Here is a 19411-nt window from a genome sequence, read left to right as displayed (position 1 = left end):
GGACATTGGAAGAAATCTTGGCGAGCTGGGACTACCAGATGAACTGCCATTGTCCTTTGCCTAGCTTGTGACCAGAAAATAACTACACTTGGAAAATTTCACAGAGCCATACAGTACAGCAAGAGGACCTTTGCTTCAAACTCTCAACTGCATATCAGGCACTCACTACACAAATCTCAATTTATTTTTCTTATTAATGCACTAAGAAGATTAATTTTATATGTGGTTCATAAATCCATTGCATAAATATTACAAAGTATACTGGTTTGTATCTAATTTTACATGAATTGTAGAATGGGCTGTTGAATCTGTACTCTGTTTTGATGGCTGTATCCAATGAAGACTTTGAAATCAGTATAATGTATTTCCCTGTGTTGATTCCTGACACAGGAGAGGCTTATATTATTAAGGGTGATTGACAAAGCCAGAGTTTAGAAGAATTAGAGGAAGGATGAATTTAGGAGTGTAAAGGACTATCAAAATGGGTGCCTCTAAGTCAGCATCATACTACCAGGAACACAGAGTTAAGGAACTTAGTAGCAGCATAAATGGTCCACCATTTAGAGTGGAGGTGAAGGTTGGAATCCTCTCCCTTTGGGGAGAAAATGAGATTGGTTAAAACTTTGGGCAATATGAATCAGAAGATGTGGTATCTGTTGAGGAAATGGAGAAACTTTGACACTTAAATGCAGGGCAGGCTTGCGAGCTCCTCACGTTTTGCACTCCTGTATTTCAGCCCGATTAAATGAAGTCAAGAAAAGTAGACAGGCTTTTTTAAAATGTAAAAGTATGCTTGCCTTTATAGGTTACGGCATAGAATATAAAGGTTGGGACACCATTTTGCAACTATACAGTAGCATGCAAAATTTTGGGCACCCCAGTCAAAATTTTTGTTACTGTGAATAGTTAAGAGAGTAGAAGATGAACTGATCTCCAAAAGTCATAAAATTAAAGAGGAAACATTCTTTTCAACATTTTAATCAAGATTAGTGTATTATTTTTGTTTTATACAATTTTAGAGTGGAAAAAAAAGGAAAGGAGCACCATGTAAAAGTTTGGGCACCCCAAGAGATTAGAGCTCGCAGATAACTTTTACCAAGGTCTCACACGTTAATTAGCTTGTTAGGGCTATGGCTTGTTCACAGTCATCATTAGGAAAGGCCAGGTTATGCAAATTTCAAAGCTTTATAAATACTGTGACTACTCAAACCTTGTCCCAACAATCAGCAGCCATGGGCTCCTCTAAGCAGCTGCCTAGCACTCTGAAAATTAAAATAATTGATGCCCACAAAGCAGGAGAAGGCTATAAAAAGCTAGCAAAACGTTTTCAGGTAGCCGTTTAGTTCATAATGTAATTAAGAAATGGCAGTTAACAGGAACGGTGGAGGTCAAGCTGAGGTCTGCAAGACCAAGAAAACTTTCTGAGAGAACTCCTCATAGGATTGCTAGAAAGGCAAATCAATACTCCCGTTTGACTGCAAAAGACCTTCAGGAAGATCTAGCAGACTCTGGAGTGGTGGTGCACTGTTCTACTGTGCAGCGACACCTGCACAAATATGATCTTCATGGAAGAGTCGTCAGAAGAAAACCTTTCCTGCATCCTCACCACAAAATTCAGCATGTGAAGTTTGCAAAGGAACATCTAAACAAACCTGACGCATTTTAGAAACAAGTCCTGTGGACTGATGAAGTTAAAATAGATTTTCTTGGCTGCAATGTGCAAAAGTATGTTTGGAGAAAAAAGGGTGCAGAATTTCATGAAAAGAACCTCTCTCCAACTGTTAAGCACGGGGGTGGATCGATCATGCTTTGGGCTTGTGTTGCAGCCAGTGGCACGGGGAACACTTCACTGGTAGAGGGAAGAATGAATTCAATTAAATACCAGCAAATTCTGGAAGCAAACATCACACTGTCTGTAAAAAAGCTGAAGATGAAAAGAGGATGGCTTCTACAGCAGGATAATGAACCTAAGCACACCTCAAAATTCACAATGGACTACCTCAAGAGGCTCAAGCTGAAGGTTTTACCATGGCCCTCACAGTCCCCCGACCTAAACATCATCCAGAATCTGAGGATAGACCTCAAAAGAGCAGTGCATGCAAAACAGCCCAAGAATCTCACAGAACTAGAAGCCTTTTGCAAGGAAGATTGGATGAAAATCCCCCAAACAAGATTGAAAGACTCTTTGCTGGCTACAGAAAGTATTTACAAACTGTGACACTCACCAAAGGGGGTGTTACTAAGTCCTCACCATGCAGGGTGCCCAAACTTTTGCTTCAGGCCCTTTTCCTTTTTTGTTATTTTGAAATTGTAAAAAATGGAAATAAAAAAGTAATCTTGCTTAAAATATTAAAGAAATGTGTCATCTTTAACTTTATGCCTTTTGGAAATCAGGTCATCTTTTACTCGCTTAGCTATTCACAATAACAGGAATTTTGACCAGGGGTGCCCAAACTTTTGCATGCCACTGTATACAAAGCACTGGTTGCACTTGGTTACGGGTTTGGTTTCCCTTTGGCGTAGGAAGCTGAAGGATAACCTGATGAGAGTCCTATAAAAATGTCAGGAGGCAGGTGGGCAGAATCTGTTTCCTGTGGCAGGGTTATCAAAAGCAAGAGTGTATATGTTAATAGAATAGAACCATTTTGTCATTGCTCAAAACAATGAGATTGCAGGGCTGCTCCAGCCCGTGCAAAACAGATGTTTACCATGCATGCAGTACAATTTAATCTTAAAATATTCCCGATTTCTAAATGTTCAAAATAGGTGGGCTGTACCCACCTAGTACACATTGTAAGGAGCTCCTGTCGGCTGTACGGTTTAATTGAGCAGAAGTGCGCTTGGACTGGAGAGCTGTAAGCCGCTGAGGTTGTCCATGCCGCCATCTTGGATAGTGGATAAAAGGAATTTTACAAGGGATCCAAAGGCCTCTTTTTTTTACATAGTGGTTGATATTGATACTCACTGCCAGAGGAAGTGGTAGAATCGGATACGATCACTATTTTTAAGTAATGGGTATTGAAGCAGCAGGATATACATATACACCTAATGTGGACAAATGAGTTGATTGTGAATGGCAGAAAGCTTGCCATAGGGCTCAACTCCAGAATCAGAATCGGGTTTATCTTTACTGATATAACGTCGAGAAATATGTTGTATGGCAACAGTACAGTGCATGACACAAACAAATACTATGTTACAGTAACAAATAGATTAACAGCACAAAAGAGAAGTTACTCTAAAGGAGCTACATGTGTTGTGTACTATTATTGTTTTTTTCTAAATTGGATAACACCTTTGTTAAACTAGCAGCCAGGGGAATAGCCAATTTTTCACTTAACTCAAAATGTTACACAACCCACAAGTATTTTGTTAAAATGATCGAGTGCCAGCAATGTTTGGAAGAGAATTGTAAAGGCAGCTCTTTCAAGAGGTGCAGGTTCAAACACAACCAAAGACCCCTGAGGTCATTCTAATGTTCTTTAAAAAGAATCCTCCCCCCTCTCTCCCCTTCACCCCCTCACCCTCTCTCCCCCCACATATTTGTTGTAGTTAATTGAACAATGATCTTAATTGTTAGGTCTTGGCCCAAAAGGTGAACTTTTTAGTCTCCTCCATAGATGCTGTCCAACTTGTTGAGTTTCTCCAGCATTTTGTGTGTGTTGCTCAAGTTTCCAGCATTTGGAAAATCTCTTGTGTTAGTAAATTAATTGTCACCCATTTCTTTCCCAGAGTTTGTTGAATTCTCAAAGTGCTTGTAACTATCATGATTTCAGATTGATTTTCCAGGGGCTAATTCCTTGGAAAGTGATGAATTTGTTGGCTAAGTGCTTGTTGTTGCATTTAATCAGTTGGGACTAACAGCTTTCTGTGAATGTTATATTCCTTCATAGCCTGTAAATCTTCTGCCGAACATAGTAGCTTAGTGATTAGCATTTGAGAACAGGAGATCTGTGTTCAATTCCCGTCGCTTTCTCTAAGGAGTATGTACATTCTCCCTGCGACTGCGTGGATTTCCTCCAGGTGCTCTGGTTTCCTCCCACATTTTCCTAGAAGTCGTACGGGTTAGGGTTTAGTAAGTTGTTGACACGCTCTCTAATCCAGTCTGCATCCTGGTAAATCTCCTCTGCACCCTTTCTACAGCTTACACATCCTTTCCACAGTGAGGCGACCAGAACTGAATGCAATATTCCAAGCGCGGTCTAACCAGGGTTTTTTAGAGCTGCATATTACCTTGTGGCTCTTGAGCTCAACCCACTAACTAATGAAGGCCAGCACACCACCTTAATCACCTTATCAACTTGCATGGACACTTGCAGGCTGACCAAGCACATCTTTGGACTTTGTTGGTCGTTGACACTAAAACACCACATTTCACTGCATGTTTTGATGTGACAAACAAAGCTAATAAAGTTATTCTCCTTCTGTCCTTATCCAGTCATTTAGTGATGCCAGAAATGTCAGCGCTAATGCAGCCTTGTGATAGAATGGTATTGGTTTAAATTGCTCAGTGCAGGGCTAGACTAGCCTATGATAGCAGTTAGAGCTCTGACCTACTTAACACAATACAAAAGTCTGCTCTCAGAACAGGGAAGATGCTTAATTGCAGCAGGTGCTTTTGAATGAAAGGAGCCACGTTTGATCCTGACTTCTTGGTGGAATTCGCACGTTCTCTCTGGGGCTGCGTGGATTTCCTCTGGGCACTCCGGTTTCCTTCCACATCCCAAAGGCGTACTGGTAGGTTACAAACAAAACAAAGGTTGAACTTGGAAAGCAAAGGACAGGGTTAATGGCCAAATTCTTTGCAGTGTAGAGGAACAGAGGGATTTGTAGGGCCACATCCATTAATCTCTCAAAGTTGCCAATGCAAGTTGATAGGTGGCTAAGAAACATCTGGTATGTTGGACCTCATTAGTCAGGGGATTGAGTTCATGAGCCACAAGCGTTGTTGCAGTCCCCTCAGACTGTGGTTGGAGCACACCTGGAACATAGTGTTCAGTTCTTCTCACCTCGTTATTGGAAGGGTATGGATAGGCTGCTGAGAAGGTTGACCATGACTCTGCCTGGACTATGAGGCAAGGTTATGTAAGCTGAGGCTTTTCTCTATGTCATTTATTTATTTATTTCGAGATGCGGTGCAGAATAGGCTTTTCCGGCCCTTCGAGCTGCACCGCCCCAGCAAGCCACGATTTTGTGTTTTAAGCCTAGCCTGACCATGGGACAATTTACAATGATCAAGTAGCCAACGAACTGGTAAGTCTTTGAACTGCGAAGAAAGCCCACACGTTCCTTGGGGAGGATGTATAGACTCCTTACAGACGGCATCGGAATGGAACTCTGAACTCCAGCACTCTGAGCTAGAATAGTGTTGTGCTAACTGTTACACTGCCGCGGTATCGTACTCTTTGGCGTGAAGAAGGATGAGCAGTGACTTGACAGAGGTGTACTGTGTAAGATGAGAAAAGGCATTGACAGAGTGGACCTTCTTTCCCAAGGCAGAAATGGCTAATACAAAGGGCATAATTTGGGGGATGTCAGAAGTGGGCTTTTTACACGGAGAGTGGTAGGTGCTGGGGTGGTGGTTTAGGATGCTTAAGAGACTCTTGGGCACATAGATGAAAGGCAAATAAAGGGCTATGTGGGAGGAAAGAGTTAGATTGATCTGGGAGTAAGTTAGATGGTCGTCTCATCGTGGCTCTTTACTGTGTTTCCAGGGTCATGTTGTGCTGAGCTGTCAGTGATTTACGGAGTCTCTGCTACTGTGAATGGGTTAGGATCAGAATCAGGTTATTGTTATTGATGTCATTTATTGTTTTGTGGCAGCAGTACAGAGCAAGATATAAAGAAGTTACTGTTAGTCAAAATAATAGAGAGAGAGTGCGTGTTGCTGAACCGTTCAGAAATCTGCTGGCGGAGGGCAAGAAGCTGTTCCTCACAGATTGAGCGTGGCTGTGTTAGGCTCCGTGGTGGTAGTAATGAGAAGAAGGTGTGCCCCAAATGGTGATCATCCTCAATGACGGATCCCACCTTCTTGAGGCATCACTCCTTGAAGATGTCCTCAGTGGTGGGGAGGCTAGAGCCCATGGTGGAACTGACTCAGCACACAGCCCTCTGCAGATACTTATCCTGTGTATTGGAGCCCACAGTGGGTTAGTTTTATGGATACAGTAAACCCTAATCGTAACCCACTAAAGAGAAGCTGCTTGAAGCTCTCCTGTCCGTGTACTATTTCTGTAAGTTTGATCTGTTTAAAAAGGAAGGACGCACAGTGTTGGAGCAGGTGGTGCTGCTGCTTCAAATATCCAGCGACGTGGATTTGATCCTGATCCCAGTGCTGTCTGCACGGAGTTCGCACGTTCTCCCTGTGTCTCGTCATGACTTAAATCGGCTGCAGATTGGTTGCCAACACTGAAACCACCTCTATGTATATAAATCACTGCATTCCCTTGCATTGACTGTCCCTGGAGCCTGACATAGTCCACTGGCAGCCAAGTCCTTCTGGGCGTTAAATAGAACTGACTGCTTGAGGAAACATTACCAAAGCTTTGCTGTGGATAAATGAGAGATCTAAATTATTATTGCCATGCAGTTTAAGCTGTGTCTGTTGACCATCACATCGTCACCTTTCCTCAGATCCACTCATGGCTCAGTGAGATGACCTGCTTGTCACTGAGCCTGAAGGTTGTTGGTTCAAGTCTCACACCAGCAACTGTGATCAGTGATACTCAGAACAAAGTGGGTGCAGCACTGCCAAGGGTACCAGCTTTCAGATGGGATGCTAGCCTGAAACTTGCCCTGTCCTGCCACGTGTATGCTTGTCAAAAGTCCTGTAGTGTTATTTGCAGGAAAAACAGAGGATTCTTTTCCTGCTTTCCTTACAATCAATACCTCAGAAGCTGATGGACAACCTCTGTGGCAGTTTGTGGGCACTTGCTATGTACAATTTGAACAAAACTGGGTGCATATTGGCTGATGCATGCCTGTCTTGCTACAGGTATACAAGATGATGAGAGGCTTTAATCGTGTGGATGGTCAGAGGCTTTTTCCCCAGGGCTGAAATGGCTAGCATGAGAGGGCACAGTTTTAAGGTGTTTGGAAGTAGGTACAGAGGAGATGTCAGGAGTAAGTTTTTTACGCAGAGAGTGGTGAGTGTGTGGAATGGGCTGCAACGACAGTGGTGGAGGTGGATACGATAAGGTCTTTTAAGAGACTCCTGGATAGGTATATGGAGCTCAGAAAAATAAAGGGCTATGGGTAACCCTAGGTAATTTCTGAGGTAAGGACATGTTTGGCACAGCTTTGTGGGCCAAAGGGCCTGTATTCTGCCGTAGATTTTCTTTGTTTCTATAAAAGCTGAGCAGTGTCCTAGGAACACACACAAAATGCTGGAGGAACTCAACAGTCCTGGCAGCATCTACGGAAAAGGGTAAACAGTCGACATTTCAGGGTGAGACCCTTCTGCCGAACTGGAGAAAAAGGATGAGAAGTCAGAGTAAGAAGGTGGGGGAGGGGAGGAAGAAACACAAGGGAGTGGGGAGTAGGTGATAGGTGAAAGAGGGGAGGAGGGAAGTAAGGAGCTGGGAAGTCGATTGGTGAAAGAGAGAGAGGGCTGGAGATAGAGGACAGAAGGCCATGGAAGAAAGGGAAGAGGAAGGAGCACCAGAGGGAGATGATGGGCAGGTAAGGAGATAGGTGAGAGAGGGAAGTGGCAGTGGGGAATAGTGAGGGGGAAGGGTTGGGGAGTGGTCATTACCGGAAGTTCAAGAAATCGATGTTCATACCATCAGGTTGAAGGCTATCTAGAAAGAATACAAGATGTTGCTCCTCCTACTTGAGTGTGGCCTCTTCGTGACAATAGAGGAGGCCACAGACTGACATGTTGGACAAGATGGTGGTGAAGACATTGTCCCAGGAAGAACACGTGGCTTTGGTAGCCGGTCTGGGTGAGCACATGCTTATATTCCATCTGGGTTCAACCCCTTGTATTCTGTCTGGTTGCAACACAGTATATTCCATCTAGGTGGCCTCCAACCTGGTGTGGCATGAACGTCAATTCTTTGAACTTCCAGTAATGGCCACTGCTAATCTCTCTCTCTCTCTCTCTCTCTCTCTCTCTCTCTCTCTCTCTCTCACTCACATTCTCCCCTCATCTCCTTACCTGCCTATCACCTCCCTTTAATACTCCTCCCCTTTCCCTTTGGCCTTCTGTCCTCTCCTGTCAGATTCCCCCTTCTCCAGTCCTATATCTCTTTCACCAGTTGACTTCCCAGATCTTTACTTCATCTCCCCCCCCCGCATGGTTTCACCTATCACCTACTATCTTTTATTTCTTCCTCCCCTCCCCCCACCTTCTTGCTCTGACTTCTCATCTTTTATCTCCAGTCCTGCTGAATGGTGTCAGCCTGAAACGTCGACTGTTCATGCTTTTCCCATAGATGCTGCCTGGCCTGCTGAGTTCCTCCAGCATTTTGTATCTGTGGCTTGGATTTCCAGCACCTGCAGACTTTCTCTGGGCAGTGTCCTGGGGCTGTGTTGGCACTATAGAAATGAAGGCTGACCACACAAATGGATAGAGTGATAAAGAAGGGGTGTGACATACTTGCCTTCATTGATTGGAACATTGAGTACGAGTCCAGGATTCCTGTTGCAGCTTTATAAAACTTTGGTTGGACCGCAGTTGGAATACTGTGTGTAATTCTGGTCATTCCATACAGGAAGGATGTGGAAGCTTTGGAAAGGATACAGAAGGGGTTTTCGAGGACGCTGCCCGGACTGGGTGCCACAGTTGCGTGGCAGTTAGCGTGATGCTGTTGGAGTTCAATGCTGGTGTCCGTCGTAAGGAGTTTTTATGTTCTCCCAGTGGAATGCATGGGTTTCCTCCAGGTGCTCCAGTTTCCTCCCATAGTCCAAAAACAAACTGGTCAGTAGATTGTCTCATGGTTAAATCGGGGGGTTACTGGCAGCATGTTCTGCACCACGTCTGTAATAATTATAGTCTGTATGTTAAAGGAGAGATTAGACAAAGTGAGTTGTTTTCTCCAGAAGGTCAAAGGTTGAAAGGAATCCTAATAGATGTTTGTTAAATTATGCGAGGCCTACACAGGATAGCCAGTTGGAGCTTTCTTTTCGCAGGGTGGTAAAATCAAATGCTAGAGGATATGCATTGAAGGTGAGGGGAGAGCCCGGAGTCAGTTCCCCTATCACTGTCTTGTAGCACGTGAAGTGGGTTGTGTTGTGTTGTGGCAGCCGCACAGCACAAAGACACAAAATTACTAGAAATTACAAAAGGAATAAAGATGTACAAAGAGGAATAATGAATCAATGCTCCTGGGTTTATGGGCCGTTCAGAAATGTGTCAACAGAGAGGAAGAAGCTGTTTCTGAATCATTGAATGTGGGTCTTCAGACTCCTGTACCTCTTCCCGGTTTAAAGGAGGTGTACAAGACAACTTCAGTTGCACAGGGAATGGTCAGTGCCTGCAGCGTGCTGCCAAGGGAGTGGTAGAAGCAGATGTGATGGTAGCCATTTAAATAGAGGCATGAAGATGCAGGGAATGGATCAGGTAAGACATTATGGGCCGAAGGGCCTGTTCTTCTGCTGTACATGTGATCAAAGTGCATGTATGTTACCTTATGCTAATTCCAGATTCACTTTTGTGCAAGCATTTACAGAAAAAGCAAAACATTATGAAATATTTATAAATTGCGACTGACAAATTGTACAATAAAAATAATACTGCAGACACGAGTCCTTAAGAGTGATTCTGTCGGTCGTAGAATCAGTTGAAGCTACTGGTAAATGAGGTTGTCCACGCCGGTTCCGAAGCCTGATGGTTGTAAAGTAACGGATGGCAGCATGGTAGCCTAACACTTTACTGCACCAGCGACCCAGGTTCAATTCCACCAGTCTCTGTACATTCTCCCCATGGCTGTGTGGGTTTCCTCTGAGTGCTCTGGTTTCCTCCCACATTCTACAGTTGTATGGGTTAAGGCTGATTTATACTTCTGCGTCAAATGGACACCGTAACCTACGCAAGTGGCCTACGCACGCTGTGAGCATTTGTACTTGTGTATTGGTGTGTTTGCGTCACTCTGCAATTTGGGCACGTTGCACATGCGCACACACCTGCCCGTGTAAGACTTAATGGTCATGGTAGTCTTTCTCGGGGTAAACAAGTTTAAAGCCGAGCGTCTTTTTTCGTAAAAGCGAAATGTTTCCTCCATAATTTCGGAGGTCTGTAAAGCTTTATGGAAAGCATTGCAGCCAGAGTCCCTTCCCTGCCCTTCAGTCACCCAATGGGAAGCTATTGCAGCGCAGGAGGAAATGCGATGCTGCCAAGTGGACCAATCACAGTTGTTGAGGTCTGCGTTGCTGTGACGTGTAGTTATATTTTGGGAGAGGTGCGCGTCAGGCTACGGCGTAGGGATCCACGTAGGCACTGCGTAGGGTTTGCAGCTACGCCGTACCTATGGCGTCGATTTGACGCAGAAGTGTAAATCAGCCTTAAGTGTTAATAAGCTGTGCATGTGTTAAGTTGGCGTTGGCACCATGGCAGCGATTGCGGGCTGCTGCTCCCAGCATGCCCTTGGACTGTAATGGTCATAGATGCTGACAGCGTGTTGCACTGTAAGTTTCAATGTTTTGATGTACATGTGACAAATAAAGCTAGTCTTTATATTTAAAACTGTCCCTGAACCTATCTTCACCTGTCTGATGGCATTTCCCAGAGTGATTTAATGTCTGATTCTGTTTCAGAACATTGAGAAGAACTTGATCAGGCCGACAGCATTCAAACCCGTCATGCCCAAGAACAGGAGCTCTGTCCAGTACCTCGTTCCCCGAACCATCAATGGACTGTCAGACAGCCAAGGAAGTCTGAACATTGTCTTCAATGGAAACTCCCTGGGGTCCATCGGCTGTGCCGAGAAGCGCAACTCGCTCCAGAGCTACGGTTGCTCCCGGAGCAGCGCGCAGTCGGGAACGCTGTCGGACTCTGGCCGGAACTCCCTGTCCAGCCTGCCCACCTACAGCACGGGGGGAAGCCAGCAGCTGGAAGCAGTCAGCTGCTCCACGGGCCACATTAACCTAGAGGGGCCCGGGGGGCAGCAGAGCCTGAACGGGAGGGGCGCCGCCTCGCTGAATGGACTCTCCAACTCGGACAGCGGCCGCTCGTCCTCCAGCAAGAGCTCGGCCTCGCTGAGCGGCCGCTGTCCCCTGCTGTCAGACGGCGAACAGGAGCTGGGGGTCCGCGAGCTGGAGGAGAGACTGCGGGAGAGGGAGGCCGAGCTGCGGCAGCTGCGGGAGAGCCTGGAGGAGAACGAGGCGGCCCTGTGCCAGATCTACGAGGAGAAGCAGCGGCGCTGTGAGCAGGAAGCGGAAGAGCTGCGGCAGAGCTGCGCCACCAGGCTGAGGCAGAGCGCGCAGCGGGCCCAGCGGGTGCAGCAGGTGCTGCAGCTCCAGGTGTGCCAGCTGCAGCAGGAGAAGAAGCAGCTGCAGGAGGACTTTGCCCAGCTGCTGCAGGAGCGCGAGCTGCTGGAGAAGAAGTGTGCCTCCATCGAGAAGGAACAGACTGAGCTGGGCCCGCGGCTGGAGGAGACCAAGTGGGAGGTAGGCGGGCGCTCGTCGCCATGGCTATGGGAGTGTCAGCAAGCACCTGCAGTCACCACGGCCCCAGCATACCAAACGGGAGGCCGGCAGATGCCCGTGGTTGCTATGGGGACCATTGGAAGCTGGGCAGGTGCCTGGGTGACTGGGACCCGAATGGGAGGCCGGCAGATGCCCGTGGTCACTATGGGGACCATTGGAAGCTGGGCAGGTGCCTGGGTGACTGGGACCCGAATGGGAGGCCGGCAGATGCCCGTGGTCGCTATGGGGACCATTGGAAGCTGGGCAGGTGCCTGGGTGACTGGGACCCGAATGGGAGGCCGGCAGATGCCCATGGTCGCTATGGGGACCATTGGAAGCTGGGCAGGTGCCTGGGTGACTGGGACCCGAATGGGAGGCCGGCAGATGCCCACAATCACCAAGGCCACCATGGCAATGGCTCCACCATCAGCAACCTACTCTGGGAGGTTCAGGCTTCAAGTGTTCCCTCCCCACAGAGATGGCCATGAAGCCAGTCTGGAGTGGGAGGGGCGGGGGGGTGGGGCTGTGTAATTTGGAAGGGTGTGGGTGTGCAGTGGGGAAATGCAAAGGTTGGTGAGGCAGGAATGTAATGAGCTGCATGGTGTGATGGAAAGAGTGATGAGTGGGGTGGGGGGAATGGGAATACAATTACAGACCCTGCCGTTGTTGAGAACAGCCGCCTTTTGGACTTTCCTGCATACAAACAAGCTTCCATATTATTAAATTCCAACATAAGTACATTCATTCTCCGCTCTTCACTTTTAGTTATCGTCTTTCTTATCAGTTATGTCTTGCTTTTGATGTCTCCATATCGAGTGATTTTTGTGTGTTTTCCCAAACAAAGCGAACTCTTGAACCTCTGTAAAAATGGAATCTGTTCATTACCCAAGGATGGCCTATAACAATGTAAATTCCTATAAGAAAAAAAACTCACTTCCTTGTCACTAATCATACACCAGTTTTATAACTCTGGCAATGCTTCTCAGACCCTGCTGAAAAGCATTTTAAGAAAGTACAAGTGTCCTGAAATATCAGCCAAGAGCCATACCGTCTGTTTTCCCTTCCATAGACGTTGAATTGCTCCAGAGTTTTGTGTGTGTTGCACAAGATTTCCAGCAACTGCAGAATCTCTTGTGTTTGTAATACTCTCTTTCCTTGTAAATCATCCTTTTATCTCTCTTGTTATTCTCTCTTACTAATTCAATTCTGCAGTTTCATACAGTGTATTCTCTTTTTAGATCCTGCACCACCTCTACCCTACTTTATCCTTTTCCCCCAGCTCGTGGCCTTTTTCTGTAAGCTATAAATTGCACTAGTGCTACTTGATCCTCCTCTTTCCCACTCTCATCCATCACTGTCCCCTGGGTTCCAGTCTTCACCTAGTTTTCCCAAATGGAAGTGAAGCAAAAAGAACACAGCAAATTTGGCCATGGTGGGTGATCAAGACTTGATTTGGAGTGTTTCAAAGGAATAGTTGCCAAACTGATGTCTTCTCCTGTTGTTTTGCCACTCTCTAGGTTTGCCAGAAGTCTGGGGAGATTTCCTTACTGAAGCAACAGCTTAAAGACTCCCAGGCTGATCTAGCCATGAAGAGTAACGAAATTCTTTCCCTGAAAGCGCAGCTCCGTGAGATCCGTGCCGAGCTGCAGGACCACGAGGACGAGATTCATGAGTTCCGAGATTCGGTCCACACGAAGACCTTGGAGCTGGAGGTGTGCGAGAACGAGCTTCAGCGTAAGAAGAACGAGGCCGAGCTTCTGAGGGAGAAGGTCGGCAAGCTGGAGCAGGAGACTACTGGCCTGAGGGAAGCCCTGGGCAATACAAGGCATGCAATTGGCCCGTACTCTGAGCGGGAGGATGCTTTCCTGATGTACGAGAGTGACGAGGCCAAGGTCCAGCGACAGAACTCAGACAACCAGCAGACCCTTAGACAGCAAATGGAAAAGCTGAGGGCCGAGCTCATGTACGAGAGGAGGAGGAGCGAGACTCAGCTGCAGAACTTTGAGGTGGAGAGACGCACATGGCAGGCGGAGAAGGAGAAGGTAATTAGGTACCAGAAACAGCTCCAACACAACTATATCCAGATGTACAGGAGGAACCAGGATCTGGAACGAGAAATGAGACAACTCAGTCTGGAACTGGAAGCCAGGGAATTAGATGACCTTGAGGTGCGAAATGAAGACATTCGATTTGAGGAGATTGCGGCAACAGAAATCTAAACTAATGATTTTAATAAAGGACAAGCCACCTACCTTTGCCAAATCTTTGTGTTAGATAAATATAATGCAGACAGGATGGACAATCATAACTCTCTAACCTGTTTTAGTTTTATTTCTATTGTTTGTAATAAAGGGACTTATGACTGCTTTGACATAATCTTCCTCTGGGGCACAGTCAGACATGTCGATCAATTGTTGCTTTCTTGGAGGTACTCTATGTTCTAATTAAGTGCTTTCCAATCTCTTGCAGTGTGAATTTCGGGGGATAAAATGAAATAAAATGGTGAATTCAACCACACTGGTGAGCAAACACCCAGTAAATATTTGTAGTACAATACGTAAACCCAGCAGAATGCAGTGGAATGATAGATGGTTCATTATACACTAGAACTGCCTTTGAGCTTTGTTATGAATGAATGACCAGTACCATTGCTACACATTTACTATGAAAGGTTAAAGCAAATTTGGCCAGTTTGCTCCGTGGGTGAAGATAACTGCGACCAAAAGCTGTTACCCGGGGAAAAAAAAACTTGTCTGAGAAGCACTTCTAACAACTGAAAGCTGCAAACTTAGAAACTTGAAAATGTATTTTATTTTGGGAAGTGCTCCTGTAAAACAATTCTGAGCACCTTTTATAAAATGGCATGAAATGATGAAGGTAATTTCCTTTTACTTTTTTTTTGGATAGAAGGAAACTGGATTTTTCAGCCAGATTTATATTTTAATATACCAAATTCTCTGTCCTTGCTGTTTGTATCTGGGCTCTTATTTCTGTCAGAATTCCTTTGCTTACTACCTGTCCGTGTTACAGCTGTGGATGATAATGGACAAGCCGAGAGTGAATATTATGCAAAGTCAGATTTCAAAATCCAGTATCCTCAATTTCCACAAGAATTAAGCCAGACTGGTTTGGGCATTTGGGGTGGGAACCCATCATCACAGTGACCTTGAGACTATGTTAAAGAGTGGAATAGGACTGGGGAAGGCGATTCAGAATTACAAATTTATTGTCACTGACCAACATAAGTTGTGGAATTTGTTTTTGGTAGCAGTACAGTATAAGCATAACAATTTTCTATAAGATACAATAAAAATACTGTAAAGGAGGAATTATCGGGCAGTGTTCACGGATTCATGAGCCGTTCAAAGCCTGATGATGGAGGGGAGGAAACTGTTTGTAAAACAATGAATTTGGGTCTTCAGGCTCCTGTGCCTGCTCCTCGATGGTCGTAGTGGGAAGAGGGAATGTCCAGGGTGGTGAGGCTCCCTAATGATAAATGCTACCCTCTTGAGGTACCACCTAGGAAGATGGTCTTGATGGTGGTGAGGATTTGCTCAAGATGGAGCTGGCTGAACCTGCAGTCCTCTGTGCCCTCTTGCAATCCTGTGCCTTGGTGCCTGCGTATCAGTGATAGATCCAGTTGGAATTTTCTCCACGGTACATCTGTAGCAAAGTGCCAGTCTTTTGTGACATGCCAAATCTCCTCAAACTCCAAATGAAGCAGAGGTGCTGGCATGCTTTTGTTGTGATTGCGTCAACGTGGTTGGCCCAGGATAGATGCTCTGACACGTTGACACCAGGAATGTAGAACTGCTCACCCTTTCAACGGCTGACCCCTCCATCTTTTCACCCCCATGCACTTGGTCCGGAAAAGATTGTGGGGCAGTTTGTTCAGCAGGAAGCTCCACCCATCCCAGTTTTCACTCCAGTAACCTCCCTGTCCACCCCCTTGCCCCAACCAGGTGTGCTATATTTTTGCATAATACTGGGATGTAGCACTGCTAGGTGGCTGAAAGAAAGTGGCTATGCAAAACAGAAGTAGCTATGCAAAATTCTGTCTTTCTAGGAGTAGTTCACAAGCTACTGAAGAGACAAACTGCTCCACTATTCCCTCAGTTGACCTTAGTGAAACTTGAGCCCAATTTGCAGGCCATTGCTTCAATCTCCATCATCCAAGTGGTGCCCCCAGTTGTACATCTCCCTGTGTGGATGCCAGCTCCATTGTATTCCAGCTGATTGACCCATGGAGGCCCAGCAGAAGGTAAAAGTGTTGCAAGCTGCCAGCCTGGGGCAGAGTTCAGGTCTGTCATGGTGCAATGGAGCTGTGGCTCATAGGCTTTCCTTATTGGTGCAGAGAAATCAAAGGGTGAACCAGACTGCCTCACGGATTTAAATAAAAGCTTTTGAAATGTCAGGAGTTTGTCTGTCTGCTGCACATAACAAAACTAACGTTGGTAACCATTATAACACAAGGTATAGATGTATGAAAAACTATAAAAAATCTATATTACATATTTTCCCAATATATTACTAAATAATATATGATTTTTAATATATCATAATATATCATCATATAATATGGTATATTCCCTAACTCAGCCACTTTGCTTTATTAATGATGATATGCATTCCATTCTGTTCAAAATTTACCCAGAAAGAAGAAATGCTTTTACCGGTACACATTTCTGCACACAGCATCAGCCAACCGTCACCATCAGGGAAGAGCCCGGGGGCTCGTTGTGTGGGATAAGAGTGAGTGTGAAAATTATGTTAACTACCTTACCGGCATCAACACCACCATCAGTACTTTGGTTCCTCAGTATGTGGGATAGCTGTGTTCACCTTTCCTGTAGGTTACTTCCAGAAGCTAAGATGCTCTTCGTTCATGGCTGTTAACTAATGTTGGAGACACAAGAGACGGCGGTTGATGAAATCTGGCACAACATACAAAGCGCAGGCAGCAGCAATGATGCGAAGTGGAGGATATTTCGGGGACCTGAAATGTCAGCTGTCCATCTTGCTGCACGGATGCTGCCTGGTGACTGGGTTCCTCCAGCGCTTTACATGTTGCTGCTGACTGATGTGTTGTTGCTGCCTATCTACAAGATCAGATTATATTGGTTGTTGGGACAAGCACTGGCAGTGGCTGTTTTCTAAACCTTTGCAAGTTCACAGACTGTAGGACAAGCAGCTGATCTTCCAGCCAAAGATTTTGGCTTTCTTGATTTTTATTTTGGCACATTCTGTCCCGATAGTAATAAAATACAAATCCACCGAAATCCCTCAAGACTCCCAGTTTACCTTCAGTCTTTTAATGAATAAATTTATTCATTAGTTTACAAGATGGGGATGTATGTCATAACAGTGGGTTTTATTTTCCATCTATTACTACTCCAGAAATGAGAATATGGTGTAAGTTTCAACTACCTGTTGTCACAAATAGGCCAGACTGTGTAAGGATGACAGATTCTAATCACTGTGAATGGGTTTTCATAAAATTCTGGACCATAATTGACTATACCTCTTGCCACCCAATCTCCTGTAAAAATGCTATTTCATTGTCTCAGTTCCTTTTCCTCCACATCTGTTCCCAAGATGTGGCTTTCCTCTCCAGGATATCAGAAATGTCTGCCTCCCTCAAAGAACAGTGTTTCCCTCCCTCCACTGTTAATGCCGCCCGCACCTCATCTCCTTCATTTCCCAAACAACCATGCTCACCCCATCTTCCCGCTGCCTTAACAGTGAATAGAATTCTTCTTGTCCTTACATATCACCCCAACAGCCTTCTCTTCAAACACATCATCCTCCACAACTTCCACCATCTCCAAAGAGATCCCACCACTAAACATGACTTTACCTCCCTTCCTATCTCTGATTTTCTGCAGGGATCACTCCTTCTGCGATTCCCTTGTCCATTCATCCCTTCCCAATAATCTCCCTCGGCACTTATCCCTGCAAAGGGCCTCAGTGCTCCACCTGCAAATCCCCTGGGTCATCAACTGAGTCCGGGACTCCCAGTGCAACCTCCTCAACGTTGGTGAGACCACCGTAAACTGGATGGACCTTCATCCATCTGCCACAAGTGGAACTTCTCGGTGGCCAATTGTTTTAATTCCCATTCCCATTCCCGTTCCGACAAGTCGGTCCGTGGCCTCCTCTTATGCCAAGAAGACGCCGCCCTTTGGGTGGAGGAGTAACACCATATATTCCACTTGGGTAGCCTCCAAACTGATGGCATGAATAGCGATTTCTCCTTCTGGTAAATAAAAATCCCCCCCCCCCCACACACTTTCCTCTATTCCCCACTCTGACCTTTTATCTCTTTTCACCTCCTTATGACTTGCATGTGGGACCCGTCTCCTTCCCTTTCTCCTGTGGTCCACTCTCCTCTCCTATCAGATTCCTCCTTCTCCACCCTTTTACCTTTCATACCCACCCGGCTTCACCTATCTCCTTCTTCCCCTCTTCCCACCCCCCCCATCTTTTTATTCTGGCGTCTTCCCCCTTCCTTCTCAGTCCTGATGAAGGGTCTCAGCCCGATACGTTGACTGTTTGTTCCTCTCCACAGATGCTGCCTGGCCTGTTGAGTTCTTCTGGCATTTTGTTTGTGTTGCTTTCGATTTCCAGCATTTGTAGAACTTCTCATGTTCACAAGGTCCTGTAGCTTTATGTTCCTTTTGGTGATCCTGGTCATTTATAAATTGTGTTTTTTTAATTATGGAATCATAGAGCTCTACAGCACAGAAACAATCCCTTCAGCCCATCTAGTCCATGCTGAACCAACTATCTGCCTCTGACTCATCCAAATGTAATAATTTTTTTGAAATGCATGGGATGGGAACAAACCACTCAGATCTTACAGCTCTGAATGGTATTTAGACCCTGTGTATATCTGTCTCTGACAATAAATGTACAACATAGAACAGTACAGCACAGGCCCACAATGTTGTGCTGAACCAATTAATTAGTAATCAAATGGCCAACCATTCTGCCTATATGATGCCCAAATCATTCCATTTTCCTCACATTCAAGTGCCTATCTAAACATCTCCTAAAAGTCCCTCTTGTTTCTGCTTCTGCCATCACCCCAGACACGCACCACTCTCTGTGGGGGGAAAAAAAACTTGATCCTTAAATTTCCTTTGGAATTACCTTCTCTCACCTTAAATGCTTGCCCTGTGATATTAGATATCTAAACCCCGGGGAAATGATGCACTCTGTCTAACTATGCCTCTCATAATCTTATAAACCTCTGTCAGATCTGCCCTCAGCCTCCGGCACGCCAGAGAAAACAGCCCAAGTTAGTCCAACCTCTCGTTATAGCAAACGCCCTTTCATCCAGGCAGCGTCACGGTAAACTTTTGCTGCAACCCCTCGAAAGTTTTGACATCCTTCCTATACTGGGGCGACTAGAACCATATACAGCACTCCACGTCTGGCCACACTAGCATCTCTGACTCCTGCTCTCTCTGAGTAGACCCAGAACCAGGTCTACCTAACATGGCTGCAGGGCATTCAAATCCAATGTCAGCCAGCTGAAAATGTTATTTAGTGATGCATTCAGTGCAGCTTGAAGTCCACAAACAGCTGGGTTGGTGTTCAGCCAGGAACAGAATGTCTTTGGTCTTTCCTGTAATGTGTACGGATGGAGCTGCATCTCTTCCCACACAGTCCTCTTCCTCACGAGAGATTTGTCAGCCTGTGGGATCTGCGAGTGGCTAAACAATGAAAGATGAGGTGACAAATGTTTTCTCAAATCCATGTCTAATTGCCTGTGAACATTTAA

The 19411-nt window shown here is 45.6% G+C and overlaps 1 protein-coding gene across 6 annotated transcripts in view; it reads left to right on the top strand.

The window, feature by feature from the left end:
• Nucleotides 1-16039, top strand: part of lzts2a (leucine zipper, putative tumor suppressor 2a) — a 237088-nt gene extending 221049 nt beyond the window's left edge. For all 6 annotated transcript variants that reach the window (XM_072238886.1, XM_072238887.1, XM_072238888.1 and 3 more), the window contains 2 exons: nt 10756-11607; nt 13143-16039. In XM_072238886.1, coding sequence (XP_072094987.1) covers nt 10756-11607; nt 13143-13844 — 1554 coding nt within the window. In that variant the 3' untranslated portion in view covers nt 13845-16039. The remainder of the gene's footprint in view (nt 1-10755; nt 11608-13142) is intronic.
• The last annotated feature ends 3372 nt before the right edge of the window (nt 16040-19411 follow it).

Source organism: Mobula birostris, chromosome 21 (genome assembly GCF_030028105.1).
Source record: "Mobula birostris isolate sMobBir1 chromosome 21, sMobBir1.hap1, whole genome shotgun sequence".
In the NCBI taxonomy this organism is placed as follows: Eukaryota; Metazoa; Chordata; class Chondrichthyes; order Myliobatiformes; family Myliobatidae; genus Mobula; species Mobula birostris.
This window is presented reverse-complemented; position numbering and strand designations above follow the sequence as displayed.